The sequence below is a fragment of the Paramormyrops kingsleyae genome, chromosome 14 (assembly GCF_048594095.1).
Source record: "Paramormyrops kingsleyae isolate MSU_618 chromosome 14, PKINGS_0.4, whole genome shotgun sequence".
NCBI classification, from domain to species: Eukaryota; Metazoa; Chordata; class Actinopteri; order Osteoglossiformes; family Mormyridae; genus Paramormyrops; species Paramormyrops kingsleyae.
The window spans coordinates 16,592,880-16,608,078 of NC_132810.1; the positions used below are offsets into that span (position 1 = coordinate 16,592,880).

At 50.9% G+C, this 15,199-nt stretch overlaps 2 protein-coding genes across 3 annotated transcripts in view; one reads left to right on the plus strand and one right to left on the minus strand.

Annotated features, from left to right (window-relative positions):
• Window positions 1-10,023, plus strand: part of LOC111833995 (CAP-Gly domain-containing linker protein 4) — a 25,576-nt gene extending 15,553 nt beyond the window's left edge. Inside the window, exons 9-16 of one of the 2 annotated variants that reach the window (XM_072698715.1) lie at window positions 246-374; window positions 4,262-4,429; window positions 5,327-5,461; window positions 5,633-5,756; window positions 6,698-6,762; window positions 6,909-6,984; window positions 7,655-7,854; window positions 9,904-10,023. In XM_072698715.1, the coding sequence (XP_072554816.1) occupies window positions 246-374; window positions 4,262-4,429; window positions 5,327-5,461; window positions 5,633-5,756; window positions 6,698-6,762; window positions 6,909-6,984; window positions 7,655-7,854; window positions 9,904-10,016 (1,010 nt within the window). In that variant the 3' untranslated portion in view covers window positions 10,017-10,023. Of the gene's footprint in view, window positions 1-245; window positions 375-4,261; window positions 4,430-5,326; window positions 5,462-5,632; window positions 5,757-6,697; window positions 6,763-6,908; window positions 6,985-7,654; window positions 9,323-9,903 lie in introns of those variants that run through there. The other variant, XM_072698714.1, reaches the window with a different exon arrangement.
• The window catches only part of alk (ALK receptor tyrosine kinase), a 212,506-nt gene continuing 206,800 nt past the window's right edge, over window positions 9,494-15,199 (minus strand). Inside the window, exons 26-29 of the mRNA XM_072698713.1 lie at window positions 14,216-14,317; window positions 13,332-13,466; window positions 12,862-12,952; window positions 9,494-12,759 (exon numbers count right to left, since the gene is read on the minus strand). Coding sequence (XP_072554814.1) covers window positions 11,815-12,759; window positions 12,862-12,952; window positions 13,332-13,466; window positions 14,216-14,317 — 1,273 coding nt within the window. The 3' untranslated portion in view covers window positions 9,494-11,814. The remainder of the gene's footprint in view (window positions 12,760-12,861; window positions 12,953-13,331; window positions 13,467-14,215; window positions 14,318-15,199) is intronic.

Genomic DNA, 15,199 nt, shown 5'->3' on the forward strand with positions numbered 1-15,199 from the left:
CAGGAGACAGGCAGCCAAATAGCCGCCCATTTGCGCTTATGTACCCAGAGGAAATCAAAGTGTTCCTTACACAAACTGCCATCATTTCCTGTAGGTTCCTGCTGCTCCAAACAGCCTTTGTTTTTATCCTTCTTCTCCTGTGAGGTTCTCTGATAAAGTGCAGGCAGGTTTCGGGTCTCAGTATCACAATATGCACTTGCTTGGTTCATTATTTATTCTGATCTTTTTTTCCCACCTACTCTCAGGTATCTTTGCCCCACTGTCGAAAATCAGCAAACCCCCGGAGAGGCGCAAGCATGCCACCGTGCGAAACTCTACCCCAGGCCGCCAGGCCCGGCCCGACCTGTCCCATGTGACCTCCAAGATCAACACAGGTACTTCCGTGCGCGTGTCCCTCTGCACGTCCCTGTACATTCCAGCATGCAGTCTGTGGTCAGAGGAAAGCTCTGGTTCTGCTGTCAGCGGATCACCGGCTTAGGGAAGACGCAGGTGAATGGCATGAATGCAGAAAGGAAGCTTTTTCCCCAAGTAGAGTACAGACGCAGCTCCCTGTGGACTGAGCGTCCGCCACTGGGCCCAGTCGATGTTTCTACTTCCCTCTCTTACTTACGGTCACCTCAGGGATCGGCTGATCCAGTCGCAGAAACGTCAGTCTCTCTGCACATCGCTCTGCGAGGGTGAGGGATGTGAGCGACTAGCAATCCCTGTCCCCACGGGAGAGCCCGCCGCCCCCCCTACCAAAAATGTGCAGATTCATTGCCCCGGAAGCATGTGGCTCAGATCGTGATAACAGCAATCAAAAAGAATGCAGAGCAGTAGCACGTAAGCAGGCCTAGCGAGTAACGGGAGCGAAGCCGTCTGCCAGCGAGTAACGGGAGCGAAGACGTCTGCCAGCGAGTAACGGGAGCGAAGCCGTCTGCCAGCGAGTAACGGGAGCGAAGCCGTCTGCCAGCGAGTAACGGGAGCGAAGCCGTCTGCCAGCGAGTAACGGGAGCGAAGCCGTCTGCCAGCGAGTAACGGGAGCGAAGCCGTCTGCCAGCGAGTAACGGGAGCGAAGCCGTCTGCCAGCGAGTAACGGGAGCGAAGCCGTCTGCCAGCGAGTAACGGGAGCGAAGCCGTCTGCCAGCGAGTAACGGGAGCGAAGCCGTCAGCCAGCGAGTAACGGGAGCGAAGCCGTCAGCCAGCGAGTAACGGGAGCGAAGCCGTCTGCCAGCGAGTAACGGGAGCGAAGCCGTCTGCCAGCGAGTAACGGGAGCGAAGCCGTCTGCCAGCGAGTAACGGGAGCGAAGACGTCTGCCAGCGAGTAACGGGAGCGAAGACGTCTGCCAGCGAGTAACGGGAGCGAAGCCGTCTGCCAGCGAGTAACGGGAGCGAAGCCGTCTGCCAGCGAGTAACGGGAGCGAAGCCGTCTGCCAGCGAGTAACGGGAGCGAAGCCGTCAGCCAGCGAGTAACGGGAGCGAAGCCGTCAGCCAGCGAGTAACGGGAGCGAAGACGTCTGCCAGCGAGTAACGGGAGCGAAGACGTCTGCCAGCGAGTAACGGGAGCGAAGACGTCTGCCAGCGAGTAACGGGAGCGAAGCCGTCTGCCAGCGAGTGTCCGTGTTCCAGGCCGCACCGCTAATAAACACAGGAAGCATAACACACTGCTCCATGTCCTCATAAACGTGCTACGTGAAGATCCCAGAGCCCACAGAGACCCCCTTGGGAGGGAAGCCCTGCACGAACCAATGACTCAGGAGCACCTGTGCTGCGTCACGCTGACACAGCCCATAACTCCGGCCCTTTGTACGTAATTGGTGTCATGGCTGCTGGGGATATACTATGGTCATATGCTGTAATTCAGTGGCGCTCGCAGGATCTTAAATTATATAAAGGAAGAAGAATGTTCCTGGAAACGGTGTCATAGCTACCATCTCTTGTAGTAAACAGTACTTTAAAATTTTAGTTGTTTATTTTTCCCCAGGGCACCACTGAAGCGGATATGAGCAAAAGAGCCGGCCTAAGAATCTGGAATTCTGTGAGAGCTCCCCTGATCGATTGTCCAATTAAGCAGGTTTAATAACCCTGCCATGGCCGTTCTGAGTGACCAGCTCGTAATCCATCACAGGTTGTGGAGAGAATAAGTGTGTGTGTGTGTGTGTGTGTCCAGACGATGGCCGCGTTCCCTGCCATCGACAGTCTGACTCGTACCCTGGCTTGGTTTGTGTGACAGGATCAGCATTGGGTTTATTAACGTAAATGTGAAGTACAGGTCAGTAAGGTGGCCCTTGACACACAGCAGCCTCCAGTGGGGCTGCCAGGATTCTGAACATACAGAAAAATAATGTTTCTTTTTGGTCTTTGGTCTGTTATATGGTGGTTTCCTGCCAACGTGCCGTACTGTCACAGTCCGGCCCGGCCGCTCGCTGACCCGTGAATGCGACGTCTGATTCCTGTCCGGCCGTGAGCCGCTCAGTCCGCTGGCGCTCTGGGGGTGCGGAGGGAGGGAGGGGGGAAGCAGGCGGGGGCTTCTGGCCTCGTAAAAGTCATCGTTAAAGGTCAGCCTAGAAGTGTGGAATTCAGAAAGACTTGCGAGGTGCCCCCCCCCCCCACCAGCTATTAATACACCCTGCAAGTGTCAATGGAGCGCATCTGTCTTTCAGGTCTGCGGCGTGGGCTCAGTGGTATGGTAAATGTACTTTTCACAGAATGTCTTTTGTTAGTCATCAGATGCTAAAATGCGTTAAAAACAAATCTCCGCACTGCTGTACACTTGGCTGCTGGAGGACGGACCCTCAGCCTATCGCGGCCCCTCCGCCATTCCTCCATTGATTGGTTTTTTGTAGCTGCGCACCATTAAATTAGAAAAACAAAACGTGCTTAGAGCAGTTTAAAGGTTGGCGACCCGATGCGTGTTCTCAATGTGTTTGGATGAAGCGTGGGCTCGCCCCCCCCCCCCCCCCCGGCCAGCTCTCCGGGGGAGCATACACAATGAGCTCTTTTGTTCTCTCCTGCTTTCCGTACCTGGCATTCTTCTTCATCTCCCCCGCCCACAAACTGAAGAAATTTGTGTTCAGTCAGCTTCTTGCTTAAAAGTAAAAGCCTGTCTCACCTGGGGATTGAACTTTTGCTGTCTGCCCGGCTTCTTAATGTACTTTTTTCATTCTTTGGCGAGTTCGGTTCCTTTTTGAGGTTCTGGGGGTCAGTAAAGGTGTTTCACCCAAACAACACAACACTCACCCAGCAACAGGCCTCTCCCGTCTCAATGGACCAGTAGCTCTCAATTCCTGGCACCTCATCCCGCCAGAATGTTTTCATTCCAACCCACACTGCATTCTACCTGCCACATCCATTATTATCCTATTAAGGACCATATGAGCCTGATTAGGGTTGGAATGAAAACATTCTGGGGGGGACAGGAACAGGACTGAGAACAACTGCAATAGATGATGCCTGGGACAGGTACTGCAGATGCTGTAATGCTTCATCTTGGATGAGGTTTTCAAATTGATCCACCAAGTCAGTGTGAATGGCATTAATTTGGAGCCTGGCTGCTGATAGGTGTCCTACAGACCCATATGTTTATGTCATTTCCTGTCTTTGTCTAGCCGCCATCCTACAATTATCAGATCTATGCGGCAGCCATGGAAGCAGTCTTCAGTCTCAGGAAAGCACAGCCCCCACTTGAGACTGGACGTTACTCCAGACCTCTGTGTGCTGGTGGCCTTTGTGACTGATATCCCCCTGGATCCCCTCATGCGACCACGGCCTCTCTGTGGCCAGAATCCAACCCATCTCCCAAAGTTAGGCAAACCCTGTGCTTAATGGCCTTCTCAGATGCTTAATTAATGAACTCCTCAGTCTGTGAAGGTCCATCAAAGTTAAAGTGTAATGAGGGCTACATTCCAGAGGTTTCCAGAACCGTTAAATTGAAGAGTCTGCTCTGCTTGGCTCATTTGAAGTGTTAGATTAGGCTGTTCCCGTTATAGACCCGGACGAGGAGCCACAGAAAAGTAGCAGAATTAAGATGTGATCTGAAACATGTACCTGCAGTAGGACCCTGAGCCGCGTGTCACTTCCTGCGTGTCACTTCCCCCGTGGCGGCTGCTGTGGCGTACCGCACTGGGAGCGCATCTCCTGTATCATGCCGGGCTCTCAGTGGTGTGTTTGTAAATGCCTTCAGAGCTGGGCGGCCACCTGCTCCTCATTTTTCCTCCTGTACTGATCCCCTGTCTACCTCTCCCCCCCCCTTCTCTCCCCCCCCCCCCCCCACCCCGACTAGGTGCTCTGTCTCTTAGCGGTTCTTCCTCTTCCTCCTCTCTGGACTCCAGACCTGGTCCTAATTCCCGGACTCGCCCGTTTCCCCGGCAACGACCCCCCGCTCGTCCTCACAGAGAGCGAGCATCTCTCATCCCTAAGACTGCTTCTGCGAGTGCTCCCCCCTCAGCCGGTGTGTCTCAGTGGGCATTCCTATTCCACACTGGCACCTGGGGCACAACACTGAACCCGCCCCCCTCCCACAAATGCGTGCACATACACACGTTTGTATCCATATCTTTGTGGGGACCGTTTATTCATTTCTATGGGCATAACTCTAATCCCAACAATGACAGCCATAACCCTAACCCAGGCCTAACCTGAACCATAAGTAGCCAAACAAAAATACAAGATTTTTGGGGTCTTTAGTTTTTTGACCGCGTTCACAGATTTTTATGAAATTGAGGTTACCCTTGTGGGGAATGAAAAAATGTTAATGGAAATGGAAATCTGGTCCCGACATTGTCATAATTACAAATACACAAACAGAAAGTGTCACCTGTTTGACGTCACCAGCAGAGGTGTCTGTTCCGATCCGCGCTTTACTGTATATCTTACTTATTCTGGAGTATCGCTCCCTTTGCCCTTGCCAGCGGTGTCTCCGTTTGGAAGATACTTCTATTCATTTTTCATTTCTTGCTGCATTGAAAAGGTTCAAGCCAGACCAAGATGGCGGTGAAACACAGTCCGAATCATGTCACATCTTGCATACAAACAGAAATGTGCTAATTGTACTAGTTAGGCAAACTAGATGAGTGCTAATTATAACAGCTTGCTGTTTTAGTAAACAGGACAGTCATGAAATTAATTTTGGTGTCATTGCCTTTTGTATGTCTGTCCTCAGTTTGCTAAAATGGGATTTCATTTTGTTTTTATTTTTTTTATGGTTTTTTTTTTCCCTCAATAAAATATATAACTGTGTCATAAAATATTTTACAACGGCATTGTGGTGCAAATGTACAAAGAGCGGGCTGATTTCATTGTGCATGTGCTTGAGGTTGTTGCCATGGTGACGATGTGCCCACCCCAGGCTCCCGGAGCAGGACGCCCTCTGTCGGCAGTCCGCTGTGTGACAGCCCTGACGTGCGGCTGGGCGAGCGCGTGCTGGTGGTGGGCCAGCGCACAGGCGTCGTGCGCTTCAGCGGCAACACTAACTTCGCGCCAGGTGGGGGCGCCACCGCCTCCTTGCCGAAATGCCAAAATCTCGCACCTTAATATCGTACTTTTTCTGTGATATTTTACGTAAAAGATCCGATAGTATTGCCATAACAGCAGAATAAAGTACTTAGCTACTTCAGCAGCTCCTTCTCATGCATGGATTTGTTTGGTCCTCTAGGTTTCTGGGTGGGAATCGAGCTGGACAAGCCGAGCGGGAAGAACGACGGCTCCGTGGGTGGGGTGTGCTATTTCACCTGTCCTCCCAAACATGGCATCTTCGCCCCGCCCTCACGCGTGCAGAGGTGGGTTTGTACCCACCCCCCTGAAAATCAATACATCTCTATTAGACCACTTACGTGCATATAGTAACTGTATAGTTGATTCATTAACTAGTTAGATAAGATATACTTCAATATCTGCTGCTATTCATGTAAGGGATGGATCCATGGAAATGTGTTACATTTATGTAACACCGAATTGTAATATAGTTTCATGTAGTACTTCAACATTCAAAATTTGTCTCATTTTTTCTAAGCTTCACACACGACGACAGCAATTATGTCAGAGTCCCGAATTACACGGCGTGTCGGGGGAGAGATCTGCTCCGGCGGCCGGCAGATTTGTCTTTTTTTGTAATATCTGCAGTTCTGTAACATACATCTTCTGCCTTGTATCTCCACACTTTGTGGTTATTTGCGGCTTTTCATTACGCTGTTAATGGCGGACGGTGCCCCGCGGCTCCCCGGCTTCTCGTTGGCCCTCCCGCTCGTCCGCCCGCGGCCCACTGCGTGATAAGCTCTGTTTTTCTACCAGGCCCGTCTTTCTTTTAATTAACCTTCGGGGCGGCGCGGCCGGGCCGCTGCAAAGCCCCACAGAGCTGGACCGGCCTAATGGAGACCTCACTGACTCGCTTCATCTCCGAGTGTAATACCAGCTTTGCTCTTTCAGTTCTGTGCTATTTTTCTCCTGGTCCTCAGCTATCAGCAGCCCTTTTGAAACCCCCCTCCCCCCCCCTTCAGACCTCAAGGCCCCTGCAGGATGTAGACAGTAGCGAGGCTTCAGCTGACATGAAACATACCATCTCGCGGCTCTGTACATGCTGTAGTAGTTTATTCTGGAGGGAGCAAGTGTTTGAGTAAATGAGCGTGTGGACATGTGTGTTACATCAGGGGCGTGTCTGGGGGAGTGGGAGGGGGGGGCGTCCAGCCAGTCTGCCCTGATATCTCTTTCATCCCAACTCCAGGATCCATGGCTCCGTAGACTGCCTTTCCGAACTGTCCTCCTCTAGACTCCACAAATCATTGGGAGGTGGGTCTTTAAAAATTGCATTAATATTTTATTTTTAATTGGGCGCCATGTGTTTGAGTGCATGCCCTGCGACGGATGGCTGCTCCCTGCCTTATTGCGTCACCCTCAGCGGCTCACACTCAGTGATGCAGCGTCTTTCCCCGCAGGTATCCGGCGTACACTCAGCAGCTCCTCAGCCTTCTCCATGCAGAAAGAGCAGAATCGCAGGAGTCCTGTCAGCAGGTACGCAAACAGCCTATTCCTGTGAATTTTTAAGTGTCCATGTGGCAGACGGATCCCGAGTTCTGCAGGCTGATCAAAGTGAATGGTAATATATATATATATATATATATATATATATATATATATATATATCATTCAGGCATGCAGGGCTCCAAGGTCACCACTTATCACCGCGGCTGGAGTTGGTACAATCAGGGCTGGCAGAAAACCTGCTCAATCTCAGAAACAGTCAGAGAACCCGAGTCCACTGACCCTGTCGCGGCTTTTCTGGTCCAGGCCAAACACTGTGCCGTCGCCCTCTACCACGGTACTACCTGGTGCCCCCAGATAAAGGTGTGCTTTCTGAAGTAGCTCCGTTCCTCGTGTGGCATGAAAGGGCTCCTAAATCAGAGCACCTTGCAGGCTCTCCATCCGCCCAGCCAGTGGCAGGCCGAGACCCACTTAGACCTCCTATAGCTTAAACTCAGAAGAGAGACTTCATATAATGTAGGTCAACACTGCGCTGAGAAGTGCTGTCACACAGCGGACTGAGAAATGTTCTCTCCCCCGGCCACATCGGCGCCATGACAGGAGTAGCATGACGTAATGGGACTGGCTTTGGCGGTATTATTTTCAATGAGGGCCCGTCGCAATAAAGGCTTAAACATGGACACTGTTCTCTTTCTGTCAGGACACGGACGACCGTGTTGAGGCAGCGGTGGAGCGCAGCGGGTTCTGGGTCCCCAGGAGGAACGGACGGGGGGGCCAGGCTGCACGTGGGCATGCAGGTCCTGCTGTGTAGCGCCAACGAGATGGCGGTGGTGCGCTACCTGGGCGCGGCCAGCTTCGCACCCGGGCTGTGGCTGGGCCTGGAGCTCCGCGGGCCCAAGGGTAAAAACGACGGCTGCGTGGAGGGACGCCGCTACTTCAGCTGCCGGCCGTGGCATGGGGTCATGGTGCGACCCAGTCGGGTGACCTATCGAGGCATAAATGGGGCCAAGCTGGTTGATGAGCTCATCTGAAGAGAGGGCTTCTGTGCTCAGCTGGCTCCGGGGGGGGGGGGGGGGGGTAATGATCTGCAAGCCACGGCAATCGACTACACACTAGTGACTTAACGTTCTGTAATAAAATTTAGTTTATTACTGTTCCTTGGTGATGGAGAGAGCAAAGTGCCGGAAGTGACTAGGAGCTCTTAGACAAAATGTGATTTATTGGAATGAGACTTTCCTGGAATGAGACGTACCAGGATGTACAAGAGATTCCCCCTAAATCTCAGTGCTGGACCCTGCTCACCTCCATCTGGTGCTTGTACTCCAAGGCGCAGTCAGACTGGCCTGGTCTCAGCAGCGGCAGGGAGAGAATCTCCACACACACTCAGATTTCGGCAAAACTCCCATAGCACTTTCAAATGGCTCGTAGCACGTTGTTAACCTGATATAGCAACTGTAGGACTTAACTACTGATCTCTACTGAAACAGGCAATGGGAGACTTGGCTTATAATGTGAATGACTATCATTGTCCTATAAAGAGTTAGAGACCAACAGCACTTTATTAATATTTTTGCTGAAAAGTTTGAGAACTGTCATCCAACAGATTTAGCTGTGATGTTTCTTATTTTGGACATGCGCCAAATGTCAGGGTTATCTGACCAAAAAATGTAAATTATGTTGTTCTACTGTTCAGTTGTTTTCAGGGTGTGGTGAGAGTGGAGCTAAATCACAAAGATGTTATTAATTATGGTTTGTTTCATTGAGTAGAATAGGGGAACTTAAATGTCACCAGTAAGGATGGGTCTCATAGTCATGTGACTGTCATGATCGATCTTGATCTTGGGGAAGATCTCCGGCCAGGATCTCACGCCTCCTTCACACATACCTGCAAAAGCTTCTTCAGCCATATGACGCTGATAATTGGAGGCCTTAAGCAAACCACTGTTCATGCTGTCTTGGTTCTCTTGGTCGGGGTAGCAGCACTGAGGGATTTTATGCAATAGCACTTGATGTTGAAACACGTGTTCAGGGCTGCGACATGGTGTGGCAGGCCGCCCAGCATGGAGCCGTGTATCTACCAGGAGGTTGTTGGGTCTCTTGTAAAGGAGGCGCCGCCGTCCTTGGTAGTGTGACAGCCGTGAGTCCCGATTACTCGCATCACTGCACTGCTTAGTTCTTCCAATCTGGATTGTCCACTGTATGTATGTAAGTCTTGCCACCATATATATATAGAATATGAGAGGTGTGTTTTTGCTTGTGAGATGTTAGTAAACTGCTAATTAATTTGTATTTTAGTAGCATACTCTACACATTAATTGTAAAAATAATTTGTAAAATAAGACATGAATAAAGATTTGTATTTCAATAATTCTAACTACATTTTTTGGCACGGATCTGTAGGCTTTAAGAAGATCAGTGTTTGCCTGTCAGGGATTTGCTCAGATTTTACATAAATCACAAGACACACTGACTATTTGCAGGCCATTGAAAACAAAACAACTGAAAACATGAACAGTAATAATTTCTCGCAAACAGAACCTTAATTTCCCAAAATAACCTGTATTTTCTTTTTTTCTTATAATACACAATTCAGTCAGGATCATTAGGACATTGTACTGTGAATTTTACCTGTGCTCCAGGTTACTGGCAAAACTTACAAGGGTGTAAGGTAATAGGCTTTCAAATCCGCCCCCTCCCACTCTGGCTGGTATACTCTTAGTTAGTACATGGGGGCATGTATTTGTTAGCCAGATGTTTAACCCTGGGTAAATTTACAAGCTTTTTTTTTTTTAACCAGCATCATAATATATTTCATAATTACAATATAGTATAAGAGCAGTTACAGTAGTATTAGCAAGAAATGTGGGTTTATTTTCAAATAAAATCATTGTGTTTTTTTTTGTTTTGTTTTTTTTTTTTTTTTTTTTAAATCATCCTGTTATGCAAAAGAATCCAATCAGACCAGAGGGGGAAACGGGGAGCGACCAGCTTCAGACCAGCTTGTATTCGGACAGCATCTGGCTGAAGAATGTGTTTCCCTGAACCACACCATGACGGCATAATCATTACCACAGACACGCTGTACGGCGCCCCCGTGCCGTTCGGCTTAGCTTTCATTTAGACATTTCTTTCCGTGTAAGGCCTCGAGGCTCCCGAAAGCTGGACTGGAAGCACAGAGAGCCCACCGGGGCGGGGCGGGGTGAGGGGTGCAGACTGTAATGGGGATATACTGGTGCGTGGTCCGTACCCGTCCTCTGGCTTTTTGGGTAGATGCTGCATACATCCTAACAGCCCAGCATTAGCCTTGACAAATGCCCATAATTGCTTCCATGAAACATTCACTTTAGTAATTATGCCTGACTGCAGTAATTAAAATAAAATCTCTGTTGGTTACTGCGATCAGCTTTATTTCTGAAACTTTTTTTTCCTGTTATCTCTGGCATAATGACTAGTCATAATGACTGGCAACATTTTCTGTAGTAAAGTTAATTGTGCAGATGAACAGAAATAATGACCACCAAGTCACCGAAGCTGAATATGGCTACTAAACAACACACAGAATCTGAACCCTGGGCATTTTTACAAGAGAAATTAAAAATATTAAAACCCAATATTCAAAAGAATCTTAAAAAGTCCACACAATTCAAAAACAGTTGACTTTTTTTTTTTTTTTTGCACTCGTATGAGACATGGACTGAACAGTGACCCTGGTTTCCCCATCTTTGTGGTAAACGGCCAATACACAGAGCAGAGAAGCAGTACATCTCTTTAAAATCTCTTTTTTGGCAGGCGCTGGCCGCCCATACCTTAAAGCCCCGTCCTGCACTCTGTTCCCAAGGCCGCAGAAGCCATTTCAGTCATACATTTCCGCTTTTCACCACTAGGCGAATGACGTTAGCAGTCCCTGCTTCTGTGCGCCATGGCCGTCATGTGGGATTCACTTAATTAATCGTCAATTCTGGATTAAAACCCCGGCAGTTAAAAAGCCACCAGTCCGTAGGCGTACAAAATAGTACCAGGGTCTAAGGGGAAGCAACTGGTACATAACTCTGTCATAAATAATTTACAGAGCTTCCAAATAATAAATTAAGAAATTAATAAATAAACAGGCAGGCAGGCAAACATCAACAAACGTTATGAAAATGTAGCCAGAATCCCTTTGTCCAGCTGCCAATAATCCACCATTTTGCACCACCTCAGAGCTGCTATTCTTCTCCTCAATGCTAATCCACTTGAGATTCCCTTAGGGGGGAATGAGAACATGGACGAGTCAGACTCCACGGCTGGGTTAGTTAGACGACGGCGGGCGCTGGACGGGGCTGCCCGACTGGAATCAGCGGCGTGTACGTGTGACTCGGAGAGGCCGAGTGGTACTTCTCCCGGACGTGGGTGTAGTATCTGGATGGGTTTCCTGGGATTGAGGACCATCGTGGACGCTAGAGTGAAGCGAGGGGAGCGTGTCAAGCACAGCTACTAAAACAGGTGCCATCAGCAGCAGAAAAGGTGCTTTAACAGAACGCTTCTTAAGCTTGAAGTGAATCTCTCTGCCATACAAAGGGTCTAAACCTTAAAAGGCAAATATACAGGACAAAGGGCCCCTCGCCATCTCAATATTTTACTCGCTCATCGAACCGCCCGGTCCGCTTGGGTCAGGTGGCTCGTTAAATACGACTGGATGAGCACCATGACGCTTTCCGTCTTTCTGAGCTCCTTTGTGGCCAAAAAATAACAAACGCATTTGTCCTGCAGGAAGCGTGGGCACATCCAAGCGAAACAGAGGCATTATGAGAGCAGTGCGGAGGATGTGGCGAGATGTGGTGCGGCACAGTGTTGGCGTGAGCGCGGCTACGCGGGGTAGAGTCACAGCACGGTGGCGTTGTGCCCTTCCATCTTAGGCAGCCTGGGGTCCTGCAATGTGGCCGTCCCCATCGTAACAAGCAATGGCCGGCTGTCCTCCGGGACGCCCAGCCGCGCCATGGATACGGGCCTCTGGGAGGCGGGCGCTGGGGGTGGAGGCGGTGGCGGAGGGGGCGCGGCCTGAGCCGCGAGGGGCTCCATAGGCAGGCCCTGCTCCTGGTAGCCGTAACCGATGTTTCCGCAGGGGAAGCGGCGCAGTCTGAAGAGAGGCACAGGAGGAAGGGATGCCGAATCCAAAAGGAGTGGGGCGGCCATGGGGGCGGGGGGGGGCGGGGGAGGGAGCAGCGGCCGACAAAGGCCTTGATGCTGCTGCTGCTGGAGCAGCTGTTTGTGCTGGAGTTGCAGCCCGGCAGCCTCCCCCACAGTCCGGCCCCCATGCTCCTGCCCCTCTCCCAGGGCCCTGCCCACCACCTGCCTCTGCTGCCTCCGCTGCTGCTGCTGCAGGAACCAGGAGCCATACGTAGGGTTCCACAGGTTGGTGGGCTTGCCGTTGCGGCCCTCCTTGTCAGGGGGCTGGCCCTGCGTGAAGCCCAGGTTGACATGGCCGCCCTCGGCGGCAGGTTGGGCAGCGGCGGAGACGGGCTTGGCAGCCGCTGCCGGCACCTGCGGCACCTGGAGGTGTGGGTAGCAGGGTGGAGGGGGGGCCGCTCCCAGGGCGGGTGGAAGTTCAGGACCTCCGGCTGGTTGAGGGCACTGAGGGGCCTGACTGGGCTGTAGCGGCACGTCCGCCTCCATCTTACACTCCCCCGTGGGAGCTGTCTCCTGTCCCGGGACACAAACCAGCAGCGAGGGGGTAGTGGGATCTTCGGGCCTCATCGGCACACGCTCCTCCTCTTCAGGGAGGGGGCCGTACTCTACGGGGAGGGGCACGGACACCACATCCGGGTCCTGGATAGGGGAGAAGGTGGGACCGGGTGATGGACACTTTCAGTCACTTAAGTCAGGCGGCCATAGGTAATCTCTGGCATGCGAGAGTGACGGCTGGCCGACCTGTAAGCAATAGTCGATCCTCTCCAGGATGGTGGAGAAGTTCGGTCTGTCCTCTGGTTGATGCTGCCAGCTCTGTGTCATTATTCTGTAACTGCATGGGTGCACATGCACAATTCAGTGTCAGAATGCATACAGGACACACTGATGTATACCGGCCATTTTACATTTCGGTGTTTAGGTCACCATTTTGGGTGAACACATACGTCAACAACAGTTTGTAAGTCACACTAAAACAGGGTCTGAATAGTTAGAATATGTATCCTTGCGCAACTCCGAATATGTTACGCTTTAAAAATTTGCTGTCGGTGGTAATGCGCTGACATTTTCAGGTTCGGGTCTAAATCAGCATCTTCTTTCTGTGCCATGTGACAAACTCTGGTACAGTTGCGAGCCGCAAAGCGCTTGTAGCGACAGACTGTAGGAGGCGATGTCTCAACCTGAACCACAGCGGCAATGGAACATGCACTCACACGGGCCCGGGGCAGTTCTTAGGGGGGTCCATCCTGCCCCCATTGGTGACGAATTCCAGCACCTCCTGGTTGCTGCGACTGGGGTACGGCATGTAGCCCAGGGAGAAGATCTCCCAGAGCAGCACGCCGAAGGACCTAAACTCGCCGCAGACATGAGGAGGGAGGGACAGGGGTAGCACTTAAGGTGGAGGACGGGAATGAAGAGCACGCTGCACAAGGCAGACGGTGACAGCAGCAGTGTGAATCTGAGATCTGATACTGAGAAAAATGCCTTAAGCAAGTTCTGGATGAATCGGTTATGGAGCGTGTTGTTATTCTGAAACTCCCTAGATGGCATGTCTGGCGATTGTGAATAACTATGATGAGAAGCTCCGTCAGGCTCTCTCTCCAGGCCCTGCCCCTCATGGGCACCATGGAACACATTGATTAGAGACGATGCTAACAGGGCAAGCTAAGATTAGAGTGATGCTAACAGGAGCAGACGGGGGAGCAGACAGAAGGGGGCGGGGAGAGCGTCCTTGGGGACACACAGATAGTCATGTGATCTGCATGTCTGGGTTAAGCTTGCTGTGTGTGTGTGTGTGTGTGTGTGTGTGTGTGTGTGTGTGTCTGTCTGTCTGTCGTCTGTCTGTCTAAGTGTAGGCATGTATATATTTGTGGGGATCAAATGTCCCCACAATTTAATAAAAATCTGTTGTTACTTTGACCTTGTGGGAACTATTTTTTCAATCCCTACAAGGGGAAACTCAGTTTTATAAAAATCTGTGACTGCAATCAAACTAAAAATGCCAGAAGTCTTGTAATTTGTTTGGTTACTTATGCTTAAGGTTAGGGCTGGGTAGGGTACAGAGTACAGGTCTGTGTGTGCATGTGTGCGTCCTCACCAGGTGTCCGTCTTGGAGGTGAAAATTCCCTCCATGAAGGCTTCAGGGGGCATCCACTTGACGGGCAGCATCGCCCTGCCACCCTTCCTGTAGTAACTCGCCCTATGGGATGGCACAGGCATGTGCACACACGCACACGCACACGCACACACATGCATACCGACATCAGTCAGCTTCTCGGAGGTTCCATCCCTTACAGCACATTACCTGCAGACAGCACCAGAGAGGGCATGACCAGATCTCCTCATAGAATAACAATGATGAGAGGCGGACTCGCAGTCCCACCGCTGTTGCCATGGCAACTAGCTCTCGCGCTTATCAATTAGGAGACAGATTCCATTTCACTACCCATATTTTCAGATTTTTTTTACGCTCGCAAGCCACCCTTATTTCGAGAAACGCATCATGAATACAGACATTTCTGCGATTTACATAACCTCACTTCACACTTCGTGTTGCATTCCTGTTTCCTGCTCCCCCCCCCCCCCACCCCCACCATAACATCTATTTCTTTAAGAGCCAGTACTCTACACTGTAATTATATTTGTGAGTTCCATGTCTCTGGGTTTACTCCACGACTGCGTTATCACCAGCCTTCTCAGCGCAGCACTGGACTCGACGCCCAAACTTCCCCACTACGTACAGCTAGCGGCTGCTTTATGAGCGACCCGCAGCTGGTACTGCGTGGGCCCCGGGAGCTGGAGTAGGAGTTGGGTGCCGAGAGAAGCTGCTCTGCACATTCTGAAGGACACGGACTGACAGCAGTAAGAGGAATCTGCCTGACTGGTGGGACCGTATACGTATCACGGTCTTCGCCGTCTAACAGCACAGAAACTCAGAGTGGGGAGGTTGATAAAAGACAAAGAGTTGAGCGAAGTCTCCCGTTTTCTGTGTTACACAACCCTTCTCTATGTCTGTCACCTGGGAGACATTTAAGGTGTCAGGGGTGCGTTAGACCACCAGAGGAGGGACGTAACCCTATGA